Source organism: Ailuropoda melanoleuca, chromosome 2, assembly GCF_002007445.2.
Source record: "Ailuropoda melanoleuca isolate Jingjing chromosome 2, ASM200744v2, whole genome shotgun sequence".
NCBI classification, from domain to species: Eukaryota; Metazoa; Chordata; class Mammalia; order Carnivora; family Ursidae; genus Ailuropoda; species Ailuropoda melanoleuca.
In genome coordinates, this window is record NC_048219.1 from 101601378 (window position 1) to 101620848 (window position 19471).

Genomic DNA, 19471 nt, shown 5'->3' on the forward strand with positions numbered 1-19471 from the left:
AAGCACACTGTGGGTTCCATCTCGCAGAAAAGCCAGGGGGAAGGAAGGCTCAGCGTCACTCTTCAGAGATGGGCTTCAGGGAGTGCCCTCTGCAAATCAGGTGACTAAAAACCTACATACCTTTCTGGACAGCAAGTCCAAAGCTTTCTTTAATTTTCAAGGCATCCGCAACCTACCAAAAGTTAAGAAGCATGGAGTTCGGATCTCAGTGTTCCACTGAGAAGCTCAATCTTCTCCAAGAATTACACAGATTTGAGGAGTAGATCATTGCAAGGTCGTTGGCGAAGACACATGATCCCTGCACCATATTTGCCTACCCCCAACTTTCTCCTTCTCCCCCTCCACTCTTCTCCAATCCAATCAGAGAGAAAAGAGAAATGCAAGTAGAGGTAAAGAGACAGAATGAACATAACAATGTAAGGGAAACGGCAAGGGAGAAGGTTACAGAGACAGGAAGGCCAGGGGCATTTCTGAAGAGAAAACGCTCCTTGACACATCCAAGTACTTCTGGAAACTCTCAGACTCTTAGGTGCCAATCTTAAAGGAATCAAACCATAAACCAGATTTTTTATTACCACTGATACAATTTGATTCATAAAATGTACCTTCCTAAAGTTAAAATAAGCTCGCAGTCTGGCATGAGAATGTGTTTGAGCCCACAGTTCTTTTAATAGATGGAATGAGAACGAGGGTGGTGATTTTCCACCACCCTCTGCCCGTACCCGAGCTTTGACAAGCCCGCAGGCCCACCAGCAGCTTAGTCCTTGGGGTGGCCCAGATGACAACTAAACATTGGACAAGTGACGAAAACATAAAGGGCTCTACAGATTTCAGGTCACTCAAGGCTTATGTGCTGTTTGCTTACAACACAAAAACTTATTTATGCTAATACAGAGAGTTAGCTTAGAGAGGCAAATACTTTATAATGCAACATAATTGAACACTCAGATCCAAGTTGTCGCAAACCCTACAGCTCAATATTACACATTTATTTTGTCCTTTACCGTGTACAAAGTGCTTTCCCATATACTCTTCAGTCTCTCAGGGCCATTCGTTGTATTCTGGACAGACTTCTAGCAGATCACCTATAAGATTTTATTGAATTTTTAATTCTATAGTTGTGGTCTACTAAAATTAATCCCTTGAGAGCAGAGACCATGCTTGCTCATTCTTTGAAACTTCAGAGGCTACCACGTTGCCTGATATGCAGGTCAGTAACAGTCAATCAAGGAATTTTGAACACCATCTGTGTGTCTTACGGTGGTGGTTTTAAAATCTGTGCACAAGTTCACTGATACTTTTCCAAAGGTGGAGCCAAATTCCCCTTCCCTTGAGTGCGGCCTGGAGTTGGCAACTCACATCTAGTGAATAGAATATACAGAAGAGATGTCATGTAACTTCTGAGACTAAACATAAAAGACATTGCAGTTTTCTCCTTGCTGTGCTCTCCGGGAAGGAGGGAAGCCAGCCGCCATGTTGTGACAACACTCAAGCAGCCCTGGGGAGACCTCCTGCTAACAGCCATGTGAGTCAGCCATCTTGGAAGCAGTCTCAAGCCCCAGTCAAGCCTGCGAATGACTGCTCCCCACCTGACATCTTGGCTAAGAAGGTCCTTGGGCCAAGAAGTCAAAGTCATTCCCAAACCTGACCCACCGAAACTATGAGTAAATACACGTTTATTGTTTTACACCACTAAGCTTTGGGCTAATTTGTTACACAAGCAAAAAGTAACTCCCCTACCTAGCATGGTGAGTAATAGCAGTAAGAGGAATAAAATCATAATTTGTTATTTATAACTTACAAGAGGAATTTTTAAGAATAATAATGAAGATGATACAGCAGCTTGCATTTATGGTTTACTATTTTAGAGACTCCGCATGCACCATTACCTCATTTACTCGTCACAAGAATATTATGAGGCAGGTGGCAATATTTCCATTTTACCTATGAGGAAATGCAGACTTAGATTAAGTCACTCAGCTACAGTGCTAATAAGTGGCACACAAAGAAATTAAATCCAGGGCTCCTTGCTTCCAAATCCCATGCTCTTAACCACTGGGCACACTGTCTCCCACCACATGTTTATTGATTGAGTGAGTGAGTGAGTGCAGGGTGTCAGCCCGGGCTGCATTACCGCATTCACAAGCCCTAGGCATCTCTGCCTCTGTGGACCCCCTCCTCCATTAAAAAATATTAAAAAATTATATTTTATGACCATATTATTATGAAGACTAATATAATTGAGGCTGGATACAGTATTATATATTCATGGCTCTTATATCCATTCTTCCCCTAATTTTAAAAGAAATGAAAATGAAACCATTTCCATGGGCCCCTAAAAGCACTGTGGTTCTGGGCAGTGTGTCCACGGTGCCTAATGAGTAATTAGACCCTGCTTACCAACTTGTGCACATCAATCAAACAATTGAAAAGAAAAAAAGGTTTTGATGTCACATTTTAAAAGCCAGTAACATCATCTCCATTGATTTTGCTTTTTTCTTCTTCTCGGTAGCAAAGGGCACAGGTGAGTGGGAAACAATCATGAGCCATGCGGGGTTACTTTGGGGCAGGGGCAGCAGAACATACTCTATATGTGGTGCTCATTCTAGAAAGTTGAAAGAAAGGAGGGCAGAGTAGGAATGAACCCTGCCTCCTGAGAGAAGCGGGGAGGGCCTCGATGCTTGGCTGTGGTCAGCTCTCCTGGAAGGGACAGGGTGCACGAGCATCATTTCGAGACCCTACTCCCACGCTGCCCCACCTGACTGGGATTCGGACGCCTCCTTCCTATGGAGGAGAGGCGCCTGCGGGCCATGGAACAGAGCTCAGCAGTTCAGTCCCTGCAGACAGACAGCATGGAGGAACGACAAAGTAAAGAACAGTGACCTCCGTTTCTCCACTCGGTAACTCTGTGGTCTGAGATGAATGGACTTTGTGGCGACTTAGCTTTACCAACTGGAAAATGAGGGCTGGTGGCAGAGACGGTGTTCACCAACTACGCCACGCGCTCTCCTGGATGTCGCAGCCAGTGGCTGGCCAATGGGCCGAGGACAGAGCTGACATGTGTCTGCTTTCGGGGAAGGCAGGTAAAAGCTGCTATATTTCCAACCGTCTCTTCCCCTCGCTCGGCAGCCTTGGAAGCCAGTCGTTCCAGACTGCAGAGCTAGAGATGGCAAGGGGTCCAGAGCCAGGAGCTGCTGCCTGGCGGAGAGCTCTGCAGGATGGCTGCCAGACCCACGCTGAACTTTGGCATGAGATGAGCTGTCCATGTGAGTGTCATATGTGGCTCAGCATGTCTTAGCTTATCTGGACTGAGAGAGATGATAGGGCCAACCCGGTTGGGTCATGGAGATGAAATGAGAAGATGGATGGAAAGCATCAAACGCAGTGTCTGGATGACAGGACTCACTTAGTAAATGCTGGTTTCTGGCTCTACTTTCAAAAACTGCATTTTGCCCCCAGAGAATTAAATCACCACAGGAACTGTTGCTTGTCCCTTTCTTTTTTTTTTTTTTTAATTCATGTAATAGATCTATTTTTTTTAATGATTTTTTATTATATTATGTTAGTCACCGTACAGTACATCCCTGGATTCCGATGTAAAGCTCAATGATTCATTAGTTGCGTATAACACCCAGTGTACCATGCAATACGTGCCCTCCTTACTACCCATCACCAGTCTATCCCATTCCCCCACCCCCCTCCCCTCTGAGGCCCCCAGTTTGTTTCTTATAGTCCATAGTCTCTCATGTTTCATTCCCCCTTCTGATTACCCCCCCTTTCTTTATCCCTTTCTTCCCCTACCGATCATCCTAGTTCTTTTTTTTTTTAATTTTATTTTATTATATTATGTTAATCACCATACAGTCCCTTTCTGATCATATCTCAGTGTTGGGATCTAGCCACAGAATTGCGAGAAAGCTGAAGGACGTACACAGCCCCATTACCAGAGCCTCCAGACTTCGTAAGCACTTCTGTCACCCACAGAAAGCAGTACAGACATGTTGCAGGACCTAAATTCAACTCATTTTCCCTAGAGTGCAGGAAACGGCAGGTGGGGAGGGGGAAGGTAAGGAGATAGTATTCCAGGCATATTATTTTAAGTATCTGTTTGGGTGTCTTGTGGCCAGAAAGCTTATAGCCGCTGACGAAGCAGCATTACCCAGGCATTTGAGTGAGGGCTGGCTGAAGCCTAAGGAACATCATCACATCCACAATCTCAGCATCACGTGCCTTGAGAGCCCCAGCCATGGCCTAGACCTAGACCCATACTGTGTATTAGAGAAGAGAACTTGTAGCCCAAAGCAGGGGAAGGGCTTGCCCAGGGTCCCACTGCCAGCAAGCAGAAAATCATAACACTGGCCCTGCCTCCCGGAGCTCTTTCTCCCCACCCATGGCCACCCGGATTGGCAGGCCCCTGTTCCCTCTCTTCTTCTTGGTATCACCTGCCTGAATGGGGTCTTTCAAAAATGAACACCAAACTCAAGTTTGGCAAGCCTTTCTGGCACCCATTGCTCCGTGATTTCTCTAGATGCACACTGGATTGACGTAGTTATTAAAAGTCAGCCCTACCTCCGCAATCAGACAGAAAAGCTATAATCACCCCAGGCATTTCAAAGGGAACTTTCAAAGAACATCATTAATTCTGAATAAAGCTCTCCCCTACCAACACTTTCCAATTATAGTCTTGACATTCCTATTTTATGCTACAAAATCCCTCTGCCATTTAATGAAGGGGAAAAAGCCTGCTTTTTAAAGCACATATGTTTGAGTAGCCTACGTAGCTGAGTTAACTTTCCAAAATTAAAATAAAACTAACAACAGGAAACTTACGGTCTCTTTCTCCCTGTCCCCTCCCACCGGCAGTCCTTCCTTGGGCCATGCACAGTGGTCTCCCCCTCTCCTTTATCCATGGTTTCACTTCCCTTCCCGAAGTTTCAGTTATCCAGGATCCACTGAGGTCTGGAAGCAGATGACCGTCCTGATTCATCCAGGTCAGCAGTAGCCTGACACTGCGTCACGACGCCTACGTCATCACCTCACTTCATCTCATCATGTGGGCATTTTATCATCTCACAGCGTCACCAGAGGAAAGGTGAGTACAGTAAAATATTTTGAGAGAGTGAGATCACATTCACGTAATTTTTATTATAGTATATTGTTATAATTGTTCTATTTTATTATTAGGTGTGTTGTTAACCTCTGTGCCTAATTTATAAATTAAACTCTATCTTAGATATGTATGTATAGGAAAAAACACCATATATGGTTCGGTGCTCTCTGCGGTTTTAGGCATCCACTGGGGGTCTTGGAAGATATGCCTGTGGACAAAGGGCAACTACTCTATTGTATTTGGAAAGGGGCAATAAGTCCTGTTATTAGTCTCCAGGACTTGGAGCCTGACCACCCCCTAAAAAAAAGGGAAAGTTTGGGGCTTCTAGGGGGAGGAAGTTGCTGACGTTTATTAGGGTCTGGCCCAGTTCTAAATGCAATCAGAGAAGTTCTGCAAATGCTCGTTCCTCCATCTCATTCATTTCTAGGGTTATGTTCTGGCCCACTGCGGGCACCCTGTTGCTCCCTACTAAGGCCAGCTCTGCCCTCCGGGGTGCCAGGCACTGTGCTGGCGCCTCACATTCTCCATCTCGTGAGATCCTTCCTCACCAAGAGTCCTATGAAGCAGGGATGAACTTGTTTAAAGATGTGGAAAAGAGGCCCGCAGAGATTAAGCTACTAACTGCCCCAAATGTCCGGAGCTGGGATTTGAACCGACTGTTCTATCTCGTTCCAAAGAAGAGGAAAGTGGGCTATATTTTACGCTCACTTCCTTCTTTGGCCCGGAGCTGGCCGACAGAGTTGGGGATTGAGTTTCTGGACTGCGGAGGGTGGACAAGGGCGCGGTGGAGAAGGAACAGTCGGGAATGTGGTCCCCCGCAGCACGCACTCCCGGCCCGCCGCAGCCCCCGCTCTGTCTAGTCGGGACCAGGGAGCCGGACTCGCAGGGACACAATCACTCCTGCGGAAAGCAACGAGCGCTCGGCTCATCAGTAGTGCCCTCACCACTCCCCACGCTGCCCCTGCAAGCCCCCTTCAGCCTCGTGGATCCGCGGTGCCAGCGCCCCTCCCCTAGCCCCAGTGCACTGGTGGTGAAACCCCTTCCCCCGCGCGCCAGGTCCACGGGGGGCCCCAGGCGCGCACGCCAGCCGCAGGTGAGGCGCCCCGCGGTGCGCGCGCCAGGACCGCAGGCGACGATCTCCCCGTGCGCTCCAGGTGCGCCCCCCGAGTGTGCAAGCTCCCGCCGCCAACTCTCCCGGCGGCCAAGCTGCCTCCTCCCCCGGCAGTCCCTTCCTCCCGCCCCCCGTTAGGCGGCCCGCCCCTCACCTGCACGGTGGCGGGCAGCGGCAGCACCGCCCGGCGGCGGCGGCCGAAGCGGAACTTCGCCGCCTTGTAGATCTTCCAGTAAACGAACAGCACCACGCCCAGCGGCAGGTAGAAGGCGCCGCAGGTGGAGAAGACGGCGTAGGAGGGTTCCTGGCTCACCTGGCAGCGCTGGCGCCGCGCGTCGTACGCCTCGCCCCAGCCGAAGAGCAGCGGCGCCAGCGCGATGAGCGCCGAGAGCGCCCAGGTGAGCGCGATCATGAGCGCCGAGGCGCGGCGGCGGGTGCGCAGCGTGTACTGCAGGTGGCGCGTGATGGTCCAGTAGCGGTCCAGGGCGATGGCCGCCACGTTCCAGATGCTGGCGGTGCAGCACAGCACGTCGAAGGAGATCCACACGTGGCACAGGCTCCGGCCCAGCCGCCAACGTCGCCCGGCCGACAGCTCGCTCACCAGGCTCAGGGGCATCACCAGCACAGCCACGAGCACGTCCGACACGGCCGTCGAGGCCACCAAGTTATGCGGCACACGATGGAAGGCGCGGACGCGCAGGATGGTAACCAGAACCAGCAGGTTCCACAGGAAAGTGGCCGCGATCAGCAGCACCAGCAGCGTCACCACCAGCACCGTAAAGACGGAGAAAGGCGGCTCGCGGCCCGGCAAGGCGGCACCGCCTGGTCGACCCGACGACCCCGCCGGGGCTCGGGCCGATGCTGCAGGCCTCGGATCCCAGGGGAAGGGCGACGGCCGTGGAGGCCACCGAGAGGTTAGCGGCTTCCATGGCGCGCGGCGCGCGGGATCGCGGCTTCCGGCAGGGGACACAGGAGCGCCGGCCGGGGCTCGTGTGGACCCGGCGGGCGTGGAAGAGGTCGCTGCGTGCCCCGGGAGGACAGAGAGGGGTACAGGTCGCCCTACACTGTCCCTCCTTGGGCCGCAGCCCCTCTTTGGCTCCTCTGCCCGGAGCCCTCGTGGACCTCCTTTCCAGTGGAGGGAAAAAAGAGAGTGGGACCCCTCGGGAGTCCAGCTGGGCTCGGCGCGCCGGTCCCTCCCACCTCTCCGCGCCGTCCCCGGGGCAACGTGCTGTCACAGGGCTGGGAATCCGGGAGCGCCGCGGAGTGTCCCCGCGCAGGGGCGGGCTTGGAGAGGTGCCGCCACCCCCAGCGGGCGGCCGCAGGAGCAGGGCTGCACCGGGGAGGGCAGGCGGGGGTGGCCTGAGGACCTGCCACGACACCAGCCAGGCCTTCACGCCGCCTCGCCTGTCTCCCCGCCTCCGCCCTGCGGAGAGAACCCTGCGGTTGTCTCCGGAGAAGGTTCACGATCGCGCAGCCATTCCGTAGCCGCCGCCTTCGCGGATCCCTCGGACCCGCCTGGTGGCACGGTTTGACATCGAGAAACAGAGGCGCGCCCCCCCCCTTTCCGGGACGGAGGAGTTCTGGTTTCCTTGAATCACGATCCTCCGCATACCTGAACGAGGAGGNGCCTTCGCGGATCCCTCGGACCCGCCTGGTGGCACGGTTTGACATCGAGAAACAGAGGCGCGCCCCCCCCTTTCCGGGACGGAGGAGTTCTGGTTTCCTTGAATCACGATCCTCCGCATACCTGAACGAGGAGGTTCGGGTACTGAGGCACACCGAACAGGAAGCTCCGAGAGCCAGCTCCATCCCGTCGCTTCACCCGCGACACTTCTGTCTGGCAGGGGCTCCGCGGGGCCTTGAGAAGTTCACTCTGGCTCTGGGAGGAGAGAACGCTGCCTCTAGGAGGTTTGGCAGAGGTCCCGAAAGAGAAAGAGGGAGCGTTTACAACCCGTCCGCCCATCCCTAACCCTGCTGCACCCTATCCCCACCTGTCCTTCCCACCCCGGCCCCCTGTGCAGTTGCACAGTCCTGACCCTATTCTGTATCTTCCAGGTCTTCACATCCAGGTTAAAAGGGCCATTATTTTTTGTTGACCCTTGGGCAAAGGTAGAAACCAATTGGAAGGGGGGAAATCACCCTAACCTTCTATGGGGCCCCCGTTTTCAGTCTCAGGCATTTAAAAAATAGTTCAGCCATAATTAATTCAACCCAAGGCTACATTACTTCTGTTCCTGGGGTAGGATAGAAACATGAAGAGCCAAACACGCAGAGCCAAAGTGCCCCTTTTATTTTCACTGCAGCAGAACTGAGGTCATTCACTGGCTTCTTACTAACACCCTAGGAACCCCGGAGTGGGCACTGCGCTCTGAGAGTCAGCTCCCAGGGAGACACTTTCTGGAAAGCCCCTGAGGCTGTAGCAGGTGGAAGGGCTTTCTTCCCTCGAGCAGTCCCACCCCTGGCACCTGGGGCAATTTTGGGGGATCTGGACCCAGCAGGAAGGACACCCCAAGAATGACCTTCTCCTCTGCTCTCCCTTCTTCATCCAATTGCTAGATAGGTACTTTCTGCTTTCGGCATACTGCCTACGGGGTTCTTACTTACACATGCACACTTGATAGCACGCTTGTAGGGCAGAGAAAGCAACATGGAAGGAAGTAAAAACTACAGGCCTAAATGTCAACCCCAGAAATGGGCTGTTCAGGGATCACAAAGACTGGGATGCTATGGTTGGAGAAGACTTCCCACTTCCTGAAGTGCAGAGAGGAAGTGTGGATGTTGGGCAAGATGAATGGAGGGTGGCACCTGGCACGAAAGGCTGGGGTCAAGGAGACAAACATGCAGGTGTAAATGCCAGTGCGGGGTTTTTGCATTTGGTCTTGGAAAATGCTGGACTTTTAATGGTTTTGAGGAAACTCACATGATGAGGGCAGTCCTTTATTTATTTTAAAGATTTTTTATGTATTTATTTGACAGAGACAGTGAGAGAGGGAACACAAGCAGGGGGGAGCTGGAGAGGGAGAAGCAGGCTCCCCGCTGAGCAGGGAGCCTGACATGGGGCTCGGGGCTCTGGGCTCCATCCCAGGACATGGAGATCATGACAGGAGCTGAAGGTAGATGCTTAAAGACTGAGCCACCCAGGCTCCCTGAGGGCAGTCCTTTAACAGAAAATGGGGACTAGCCTTTGAAATAGTTTCACAATAATGGTTCCCCACTTTATTGGACAAAATTGTAACAAGAACAAAGAAAATGAAAAATGTAAAAGCACTCATATTGCCCAGTCAGATGCCTGGCTCGCTGTTGTTCTCTTGCCTTTGCTCGCAGCCACGTACATTTTTTAAACCTAAAATCAATTTTTTTCTTCTGCAGATTTCACTTAACACTTTCCATGTTGCTACATATTCTCTTCAGAGTTGCACTTTTTATATTGTACCATTATTACTTGAGAGACTTTGAAGAACTTAGACTCTGTTTCCTCATTTCAAAAATGAGGCTAATTACATCTGTCAGGAGATGCTTATAGAACCATAGAGTTATGGGGCGCCTGGGTGGCTCAGTTGTTAAGCATCTGCCTTCGGCTCAGGTTATGATCCCGGGGTTCTGGGATCGAGCCCGGCATCGGGCTCCCTACTCTGCTGGGAGCCTGCTTCTTCCTCTCCCACTCGCCCTACTTGTGTTCCCTCTCTCGCTGGCTGCCTCTCTCTCTGTCAAATAAATAGTCTTAAAAAAAAAAAAAAAGAACTATATATATGTATATAGAGGAAGCCAGTAGCCCAGAAATGAGGAAGTGTTAAGTACATGGTGACTAGTTGCTACTATTTAACTTTGAGTTTAAGCCTTCCATTCAGTTCTCTTTCGATCTTTTGACATAGATCCTGTTTTTACAATTGCAATCTCTAGAACATTTGTAACAAGAAAACCCTTGCACACATTTTATTTCACTTGGTTTGACCCATACCCCTTAGGCCTCATTCCCGTTTGCAGATGGAGGACAGAGAGGTCTGTGGACTTGCTTAGTGTCTCACAGCTGGGACTCAGCTCCCCCCCGCCCCCCAGCCCCCTGTGTCCATGAAGCCAAGCTGTCCTCTCTTCACTGGACTGGGGGCCAGTCTGATTTTTTTCTTTAAGTCCTTCACATTAATTTCTTTATATAAAAAGCCTGTTTGTCCTGTTAGAAAACTGTATTTTCTCTGGGTTGCCTGAGTGGCGCGGTCGGTTACGGGTCCGACTCTTGATTTTGGCTCAGGTCATGATGTCAGGGTCATGAGATCGAGCCCCATGCCCTGCTGGGTGGGGAGCCTGCTTAAGATTCTCTCTCTCCCTCTCCCTCTGCCTCTCCCCAGTGCGAGGGTAGTCTCATGCTTTCTCTCTATATAAGAAAAAAAAGAAAGAAAAGTCTATTGTCTCAGTTACAGGTCGGCTTGGGCTTCTCCACCCTTATCTCAGATCCCTCTCGTCCTGCTCACGCCACTCCAGCCATGCTGGCCTCAGGTTTCTTAAACAGGACAAGCACGTTCCATTCTCAGGGCTTCGGTGGGTATGCTGTTCCCTCTCCCCAGATGCTCTTCCCTCAGGCCAGGTTCATTTGCTGACTCCATTCTGGTGTCAGCTTCAGTGTCCCCGCTCCGGCCTCCCCTGACCATCAACTGACAATCTCGCACTCTCTCTAGAGGTGTTCTTTCTGCTTAAACCAAAGTGAGAAAGTAACTCTGAAATATGGTGGACGAACGTAAAGCTTGAACAACACACAGGAACACACTTTTAATGAAGACAATAAATAAAAGGAAAAACACTCAACGGAGATTCTCTGAATCAAACTATCAGTTCCAACAGGACAGAGGCTTATCATTTAAAAAGGAGATTCTAAATATCCTAATTTTGCCTTTTGGTTTTTTTTTTTTAATTTTATTTATTTATTTGACAGAGATAGAGACAGCCAGCGAGAGGGGGAACACAAGCAGGGGGAGTGGGAGAGGAAGAAGCAGGCTCATAGCGGAGGAGCCTGATGTGGGGCTCGATCCCATAACACCAGGATCACACCCAGGCGCCCCTAATTTTGCCTTTTGAATAAAGATATAAAAAATAAACCAAATGTCTTCAGATTTTGCAATGTTAATAGCAGAAGCTTTTGGGGGGGAATGAATAAATCTAATTTATCAGAAAGCTAAATTAATTAATAAGGTGTTCTCTCTGCCACTATTCTGCTTTATTTGTCCTCACAGCACTTCACTATGCGACATCCTGTTGTTTAATTTCATTCCTTTTCCTTACCTGCCCCTGCCCACTAACATCTAAGCTCTTCCCAGGCAGAGAATCTTCTCACTGCTGCATCTTTTTTTTTTTTTTAAGATTTTATTTATTTATTTATTTATTTATTTATTTATTTATTTATTTGACACAGAGACAGCCAGTGAGAGAGACAGCCAGTGAAAGAGAGACAAGCAGGGGGAGTGGGAGAGGAAGAAGCAGGCTCCCAGGGGGTTGGGGGGGGCCTGATGTGGGGCTCGATCCCAGAACGCCAGGATCACACCCTGAGCTGAAGGCAGACACTTAAGGACTGCGCCACCCAGGCGCCCCTCACTGCTGCATCTTAACATCGAATTCTGTGCACGCAGAAGGTGATTGAATACATTTGAATGGATGTGTTGAGCGAACGAAAGAGGGCCCCAAGCACCCCCACACGGTCCTGTAGGGCCTCCAAGAATAGAATACGGGGCCCTGACTGCTCCCCACACAGGCCGCTTGACAGGGCTGGGTTTGCAGCAGGTGGCCTTAAGGGATGAGGCGACTCTCCCCCTCGGCACAGGGCAAGCTTGCTTCTGCTCCCCATAGAAGGCTGAGGATCCCCCAAGCCCAGCACTGGGCTCCTATAACATAATCATCCCTCCCCCATCCCGTTCAGGTCCAGGTGTCCATCACGGGTCCTTCCGTAACCCCCGTGGGACTTGGGAAATATAACGTCTTTTGTCTCTGACCTGTTGTGTCATGTCTTCTGCCAGCGTCTGCGAACAGTTAGCAAGTCGCTTGTTGCTTGCAGTACCAGGCACCGTCAGATCCCCGGCCCTGCACAGCACCTGACAGGCGTTTCATTTGCTGAGTTTCAAATTACAATGAGCAGAATTCTTTTGCCCCTTTGGGACTTTTCTTTGATGCCTTTTTTTCTCCCAAATTTAATAACTGAGCTGAAACAAAGGAACAGTATGATTGTTCTTTTTACATATTTCCAAATTGTACCTCAGAGACACTGAATGGATTTATTGTTCTAGGCCCGGGCTTTGGAGAAATAAGAGAGAGAGATTGACAACCCATCCAAAATCAGTGTTTTATCATTAGAAGAAAAATGTTTAATTGGTGTATTATGATATGCTTTGTTTTAATTTGCATTTCTTCAATGGCTGAAAATCCTGCATTTTTCCATATGGTGATTTATTATCTAGCTACGTAGAGCTGTTCATCCCATTTTAACTACTTAGTACAGGAATCAGGGTACTGAACTTATGAGTATCGATTAATTGCAATGTAATTAGGGAGCAGATTTTCATCAGTGTTGTTGTCACAAACTTTTTTTCTCTGTCATTCCTCTCTTTGCATTTATTCTATTACATTTCGTTGAATAAGTTTTTCTTTTATATAGTAGGACACATCGATCCAGTCTTCATCAATGTCCTTAATTTATTCTATAATCATAAGTGGCTTTCCTGCTCTCGACTTATGCTATTAAAGTTTATGAATAGATTTGGAAATGTTACTCTTTAATTCCACTGGAGTCACGTGGGACCCAGCAGGCAATCAGGTCCGGGCCATCTCCTCCCCATGCTGTGTGTAATCCTGTCCAAGGGAGCCCAGACCGGGTTCTTGAGAGCAAGACATGGTGTTGGTACAAAGGCAGGTAAGATGCTGTCTTGATCCTGGATCCCTTCCAGCTACCGGAGGAAAAAATCTGATCCCCAGAATGCAGCAAAGTGTGCCAACAGCTGATTAGAAGTATAAACAAGGGTTTCTGGGCTTGCTGGAGGAGAGAAATCACCTCCAATGAGGAAGAGCAGAGAAGTTCTCTTGAAGGAGACAGGCTCTGACCTGGGCGCTAAGAGCCTGGAGGATTTTTACATACAGAGGTGAGGGAGGAGGAGGGAATGCTGGGTGGGTGGGGCAGGAGGGTGGGCCAAGGCTTGGAGTCAAAGGAAGAGCAACAATGTACCAAACACACCAGCAGGGAATGATCAGGAAGTGCCCAACATTGACTAAAAGAGAGTTTATTCACTGCTGGCTTGTCAGTTTTTGTTTTTAATGAAAATGCAGGGAGAACATTTCTATCATCTTGAGTCAGCTGATCCTTCTATTTCTCTTTACTACTTTCATGCCTCTCCCATGATTTTGTTTCTGGATTGTTGTGCTGTTATTAAAAAGCATTCATTCTTTGATATTATTGCCCTTGTGTTCTTCCAGATGATTTTTTAATATCATTGTATCAGGCTTTTTTCCTATTTGTTCATGAAGTCTCAGCCAAGCATTAACTCCCTTGAGAAGCTGTCCTCATCCCGCCTCTGCTGCACCCCCAGACTGCTGCTGCCCTTGCTCTGGCTGGCCTGGGAGCCCATCCTGGGACCAGAGAAGGAAGGAAGGAAGGAAGGAAGGAAGGAAGGAAGGAAGGTCCATTTCACTGAAGATGGAGAACAGTTGAGGGTGCTTAAGGATATCAGGGAAAATATCTTATCGTAGAAGGTGAAGAGAAAGGGTCTGCTAAGCACGAGGTTAAGAGGAAGTAAAGAAACAACAAAAAAAGAAAGAGGATATAGAATTTCCAAATGACTGAAAGAAGAAAAGCAAACCAGTTTGTAGCCAGGGAGGAAGTCAGGGCAGGGTCTAGAAGAATTCCCGCATCACAGCTCAAACATCACCGCCTCAGAATGGTCTGCTTCCTTAGTTCTCAAACTTCAGCGTGCATCTGGAGAGCCTGTTAAAACACAGACTGCTGGGACCCCAAAACCCCTGCCCCGGGGTTAAGTCTGAGCTGGGGGCCAAGAGTTTGCATTTATAAGCAGCTGTTGTTGATGCTGCCGATCCGGGGGACCACACTTTGAGAAACACTGGGCTAAAGTAGGTTTTCAGCCATTCTCTGTCTGCTCGCCACTCGCTCTGTATAATTCATTAACCCTCACTGAATGCCATGCACTTTCTGTACATTAACACATTTAATGTTGACAAGAATCTTATGAGATACTTTTACTACCACCACTCTACACGTGAAGGAAGCAGCAAAACAAAGGAAGTTTTTGTACCGAAATCATGTCCCTCGTTAAGCTCCAAAGTCTGTTTGACTATAAGCAATGTTCAGTGCTATCAAGAAGCCAGGCAGGGTCTAACTGTCGACAGTGGGGTCATGGACAAGCTATTACTTCTATGCCCCAGGGTCTTAATAAGTGGGGATTAGAGTAGCACATATCTCGGAGGATTGTTGGATTAAATGAGTTATTTCACAAGGACTATCACTAGAATTATGATCTGAAATGTACACGATTCTTAAGGGTCTACTTTCCCAACTAGAACACAGATTCCATGAGGACAAGAAGTGTGTTCTGTTGGCTGCTGGGACCCCAGAACGAAACCTGACACACGCTTGACCCTCAATAAATACATCTTGTGTTGCCTTTGCCAGACCACCTTTTCTTTTAAAATCAACATTATTCGTATTTTGGAGATTCAGCTTTTATTATATTGGCATATAAATATCTAAATGCAGTTACTACCACCATCTAGGTCAGGGTTTCTCAACAGAAGCACTATTGACATTTTGGGCGAGATGATTGTTTGCTGTGTGTAGGGTGGTGGGGGCGGGGCGGCTGTTGTTCTGGGATGTTTAGCAGCATTTTTATCTCTACCCACTAGAAGCCAGTAGCCACTCCCCAACTGTGACAATCAAATGTCCAGACATTGCCAAATGTCTCCTGCAGTTGAGAACCACTGACTTAGGCCAATCAGATGTCTCTCTCTAGCTGGCATCTCCTGTCTGGAATGTCCTGCTCGACCATGGGAATTCTGAGTCCTTCTAGGTACCCCTCCTGTGGTTTCCCAGAGAAAGGTTCCCAACATTGGCATGGTGTCCACGTGATAGCCTACATTCTTTACAAGGAATCACACTGAGGAAACCATTGGGTGCCGGATATAGTTGGTGGGAATCACCATGTTGCAAGGTTTAGCCACCTCCCTCCACGTGACAGCGTTCGAGCATTTCTCCCCTCTCTAGAGCTCCAGCTTCAACCCCTCAGTCCTCACACCCCGTAGCCCATTTCGGGGGTGTCCAGCTCCCAGATGTCTACTCCCACCCAGAATAATGTTCCTCCCCAGGCCTTGCCTGAGTCCTTCCGTCGGCGAGACAAATACTAGCTGAAACCCCAGAAGAGGTACATTCCCTGCAATCAGACTGATTCTATTTGCAGCAATGCTTGATGTGAAGCGTTAAGAAGACAGGATGAAACGAAGACAGACGCTGCCTGCTCCCTGCGACAGTCCCAGCGCCATTTTGCCCCTGTCACAGATGGTTAAGTTTTCAAACAACCATGCTTTTGCATATACACACACACCTCTCAAGAACAAACACAAATATTTTAGGGACATTATAGTCTAAATCCACGTTTGGAGGAATGCTTTTCCCCTGAGGGAACATGATCAGCAGAGAAGAACAGCCATACAGAGGGAAAATCTTCTCCTTGTGCTTCCAGAACCTCTTGTTCCAGAAAGGATTGCCCTTTGCCTTGGCATAACCAAAATACTCAAAAGAGCTGCCTGCCAACAAAGGTGAAATTCAGGCCTCCACCTCCAGAAACACCAAAGAGCTGCCTGCAACTTTAAAATAGCCGCCTCTCCCCCTCACACCCACTGCTTGCCTTTATCAAGGTTTTAAAAAGCGAAGCTAGTCTCAGCCAGGTACCCCGTTACATCTAGAGTTGGAAATAAATCCAGAAACATATCCTCTCTACGTTAACATCAACCATACTGTCAGCGGCCTTTAGAAAATGATTGTTAACCACATTTCTTCATTTACATCTTACATGGAAACTGAATACTTTTTTAAAAAGCACAAGCTATAAACCACCACCGTTGGTCCTCAGCCCTCCACACTGGCGTTCTCTGTGGGGCTGGAGATGGTGGTCTTTCCCACCTCCCACCCACGGAGAAATTGCCCTGGCTTCTGTGTTGGCCCCAGCCTCCCCACCACTGTGGCTTTGCTTTTGAATGAAAGTGGGCGAAAATGATTTCTCCACATAAGCAATGGGCTTATCTCCAACCCACTATCAAAGTAATGTTAATAATCAGATGGTGATGGGGAAGAGAAAACATGTTCCAGGAAACATCTAGGCATAATTGGGGTTTGTTTTTCACTTGTGTGGGTGTCTGAGCTAATTTGTTTGCAGGAATGTGGGGAGAGACGGTGCCTTAGAATAATTGTTCCTCCCACTACTCTTGGAGTCTTAATTAGCAGATGGGTTCCTTTCCCCCCCAGCTGCGTTCTTTTACAGGACCAAAGGTAGGTGCTTTTGTTTCTTGTTTTTACATTTCCATGCATTCAAACCTCGACCCTTAAAAATCCCACCTCTCTCGATAAAGCAAAGGCTTCTGGCAAAGACCCTTGGTCTGGAGCTGGAAGTTCTCCAGAGTCAATGAAGAGAATAAAGACCACCGAGTACCCCCAGGACCCCATGCACACCGTTCTCATCTCAGCTTGGATCCGCCGCGGACAGGCAGCTGAAGACTCTGTCCAGTTCAACAGTCTCGGGGCTCGTGGGTCTGTTCCCACCCGAGTCTTATTCCCTCTGACTCATCTTGCCCCTTGTTGGGCCCTTCATCAGAAGAAGGGATAGAAGCAGCATAAGGCGGGGCAGCAGAGGCAGGCATGAAAGAGAGTGGTAAGCAGTCCACAGGAAGGCAAAATCGAGAAGGGGGGCTATAATGAGGTCTGGAATCACCTCCATTCCCCCTGTAGGCTAATTTACATACCACACCCTGTGCCTCAGATCCTGTAACTGAGCCTTCAGCTCTAGAAGGGCCGATGGTGGCAATTTTGAACTGCGCAGGAGCAAAAGAGAAAAGTGCTTTAAACACAAAATGAATCCAAGAACTTCACGGCTCTTAGTTTGGGAAGGTGAATTAAGAAAGGCCATGAAGCATAGATGAGAAAAACAGATCAAGACAAGATGACACCTGGAAAGTTTAATATATCGATTTATAGGATGAATACAGAGAGCCATAAGGAAATGTCCTACCAATTTTGTTGCTTATTGGTGAATTTTATTTTTTATCTTTTTAAAGATTTTACTCATTTATTTGAGAGAAAAAAAGAGAGAGAGGGCCCGAGCGGGGGAAGGGCAGAGGGAGAAAGAATCTCCAGCAGACTCCATGCCCAGCAGAGAGCCAGACTTGGGGCTCCCTCCCACCACCCGGAGACCATGAGCTGAGCCGAAACCAAGAGTCCGACGCTTCACCAACTGTGCCTGGGCCACCCAGACGCCCCTTGTTGGTGAATTTAAGCTGTAAAGTTTTGAAAAGCAGGAATTATTTGGAAAAAGTACAGACTCTCAGAAAAATCTCACTCCCTGTTCTGCATCATACTCCTGGATGAAAACCCCAGTTCTGCTCACGATCCTTGAGGCAGAGGTATTATGATTTCTGGAAGCCCTAGACTGTCACTGGGGGGGGCAGTGGCTGCTTCTGAGATGACCGCAGATTCCTGCCACAGTAGAGGCCCCTGTGGTTCCTATGTTCCCGCTGTGAGGAGGCAGGGGGTAGTGAGGAAGTGGGGCAGGAAGCAGAGGAGGAAGTGGGGGGGGGTGGCAAGAGGGGGAAATCGCCTCAATGAACGTCCAAAGTGGGAAAGCAGGGAGAAATGCTTTCCAGTCCCTGGAATCACACTGACCGGCCTCCTCTGGGCCCCCTTGCTGTCTCCCCCAGCCCCGCTCTCACTTTGATCTCTCTCTTTGCTAGAATGAGACTTCCTGGGGGTGGTGGGAGAGTCATTATCACACCTCCTCCACGGACCTCCTTTGATGGTGATAATTTCTGATTCCAACACATTTCAGGCACACTTTAATCTCCTGTAGTCTGAACTTTTTTTCCGGCCTTTACAGAGAGTCTGGTCTCTGTATACTCTTAAACTTTAGGCAAACTTGACTTTTACCTTGAAAAACACAGTTTATGCACTGGATCATTTTCCGTGTATGAAATCTTTCTCTCCCTCTCTCTGGGTTACAGAGAAAGCAGAGGGCTTTCAAGGTTCTCTTTCTTTGTTTGGCACCCACTTTTCCTGCAGCCTCTCCACATACTTCTTGAGCAATGACTTTGACCTGAGGCTCGGTTTGCCAACTGAGCGAAGAACAAAGTGGGATCTCTGGAGCCTGGAGATGTGGGCACCGGCGTTGGCTCAGTGGTGGGCAGGAGAGGACCCTTTTGTCAGGACACCTCATTGCTCTGCCCAGCAGTCATCCTGCACCCCTAATAAGGGAGTGGCTGCCTTGTCACTGTCTGCTTCAAGGGACGCACCTGACAAGTTAGTGCGGCAGACTCCTTTCCCCTTCCTGTCCCCCTCCATTCCCCCCCTTTCTTCCCTCACTTCCTCTTTAAGCTATCAGAGTTGATGCCCAGGTCCCCTTGTTGGCCTGAAGGACTTGTTCCCTCCCCTGGGGCTGCTGCCACAGAGGGGCCTCCACCCCCAGCTCCTTCTGGAGTTGCTGTGCTGAAGGGAGTCCCTTGCCCGAAGCCGCAGCCCCCTCCAGGAGCAGCCTTCAGCACCGATCAACACAGACTCTCGGGTCCTGGCCGCCTTTGCCCAACTCGAGACTCAAGAGGGCCACCACAGCTTCCGAACCTCGCCGTAGGCTTAGCTATGACGTTAGCGGAGATCAAGGTTCAGCGGCTCCCTCAGCCCAAACCTTCGTTCATCCCCAAAGGAGACGTTTCCCCCATGTCACACCCGATTAACCCCCTGCACACTAATCGCCACCTCAGTGCCTGTGTCTCGGGGACCCCACCTGCAGCAGCTGTGAGCACGTAGGGTGCAGAAGACACGATTTGATGGACAAAAAAGAAATACAAATGAAACAGGTGGGTAGCCTCACAAGATGATAACTAATAGAGAATCACAAGCTATCATTGCAACAACACATTCACAGGAAAGCACTCATGGGCTGCAAGGCATGAGGGGAAGCTTCCTGGAGGAGGCGTAGTAAGAGCTGGGACTTGCCCAGGGGTAGGATTTG

At 49.4% G+C, this 19471-nt stretch overlaps 1 protein-coding gene across 1 annotated transcript in view; it reads right to left on the reverse strand.

Moving 5' to 3' along the window:
* Positions 1-7254, reverse strand: part of LOC100467594 (5-hydroxytryptamine receptor 5B-like) — a 14448-nt gene extending 7194 nt beyond the window's left edge. Inside the window, 2 exon segments of the mRNA XM_034654429.1 lie at positions 6376-7048; positions 7050-7254. Coding sequence (XP_034510320.1) covers positions 6376-7048; positions 7050-7150 — 774 coding nt within the window. The 5' untranslated portion in view covers positions 7151-7254.
* Between the last annotated feature and the right edge of the window lie 12217 nt (positions 7255-19471).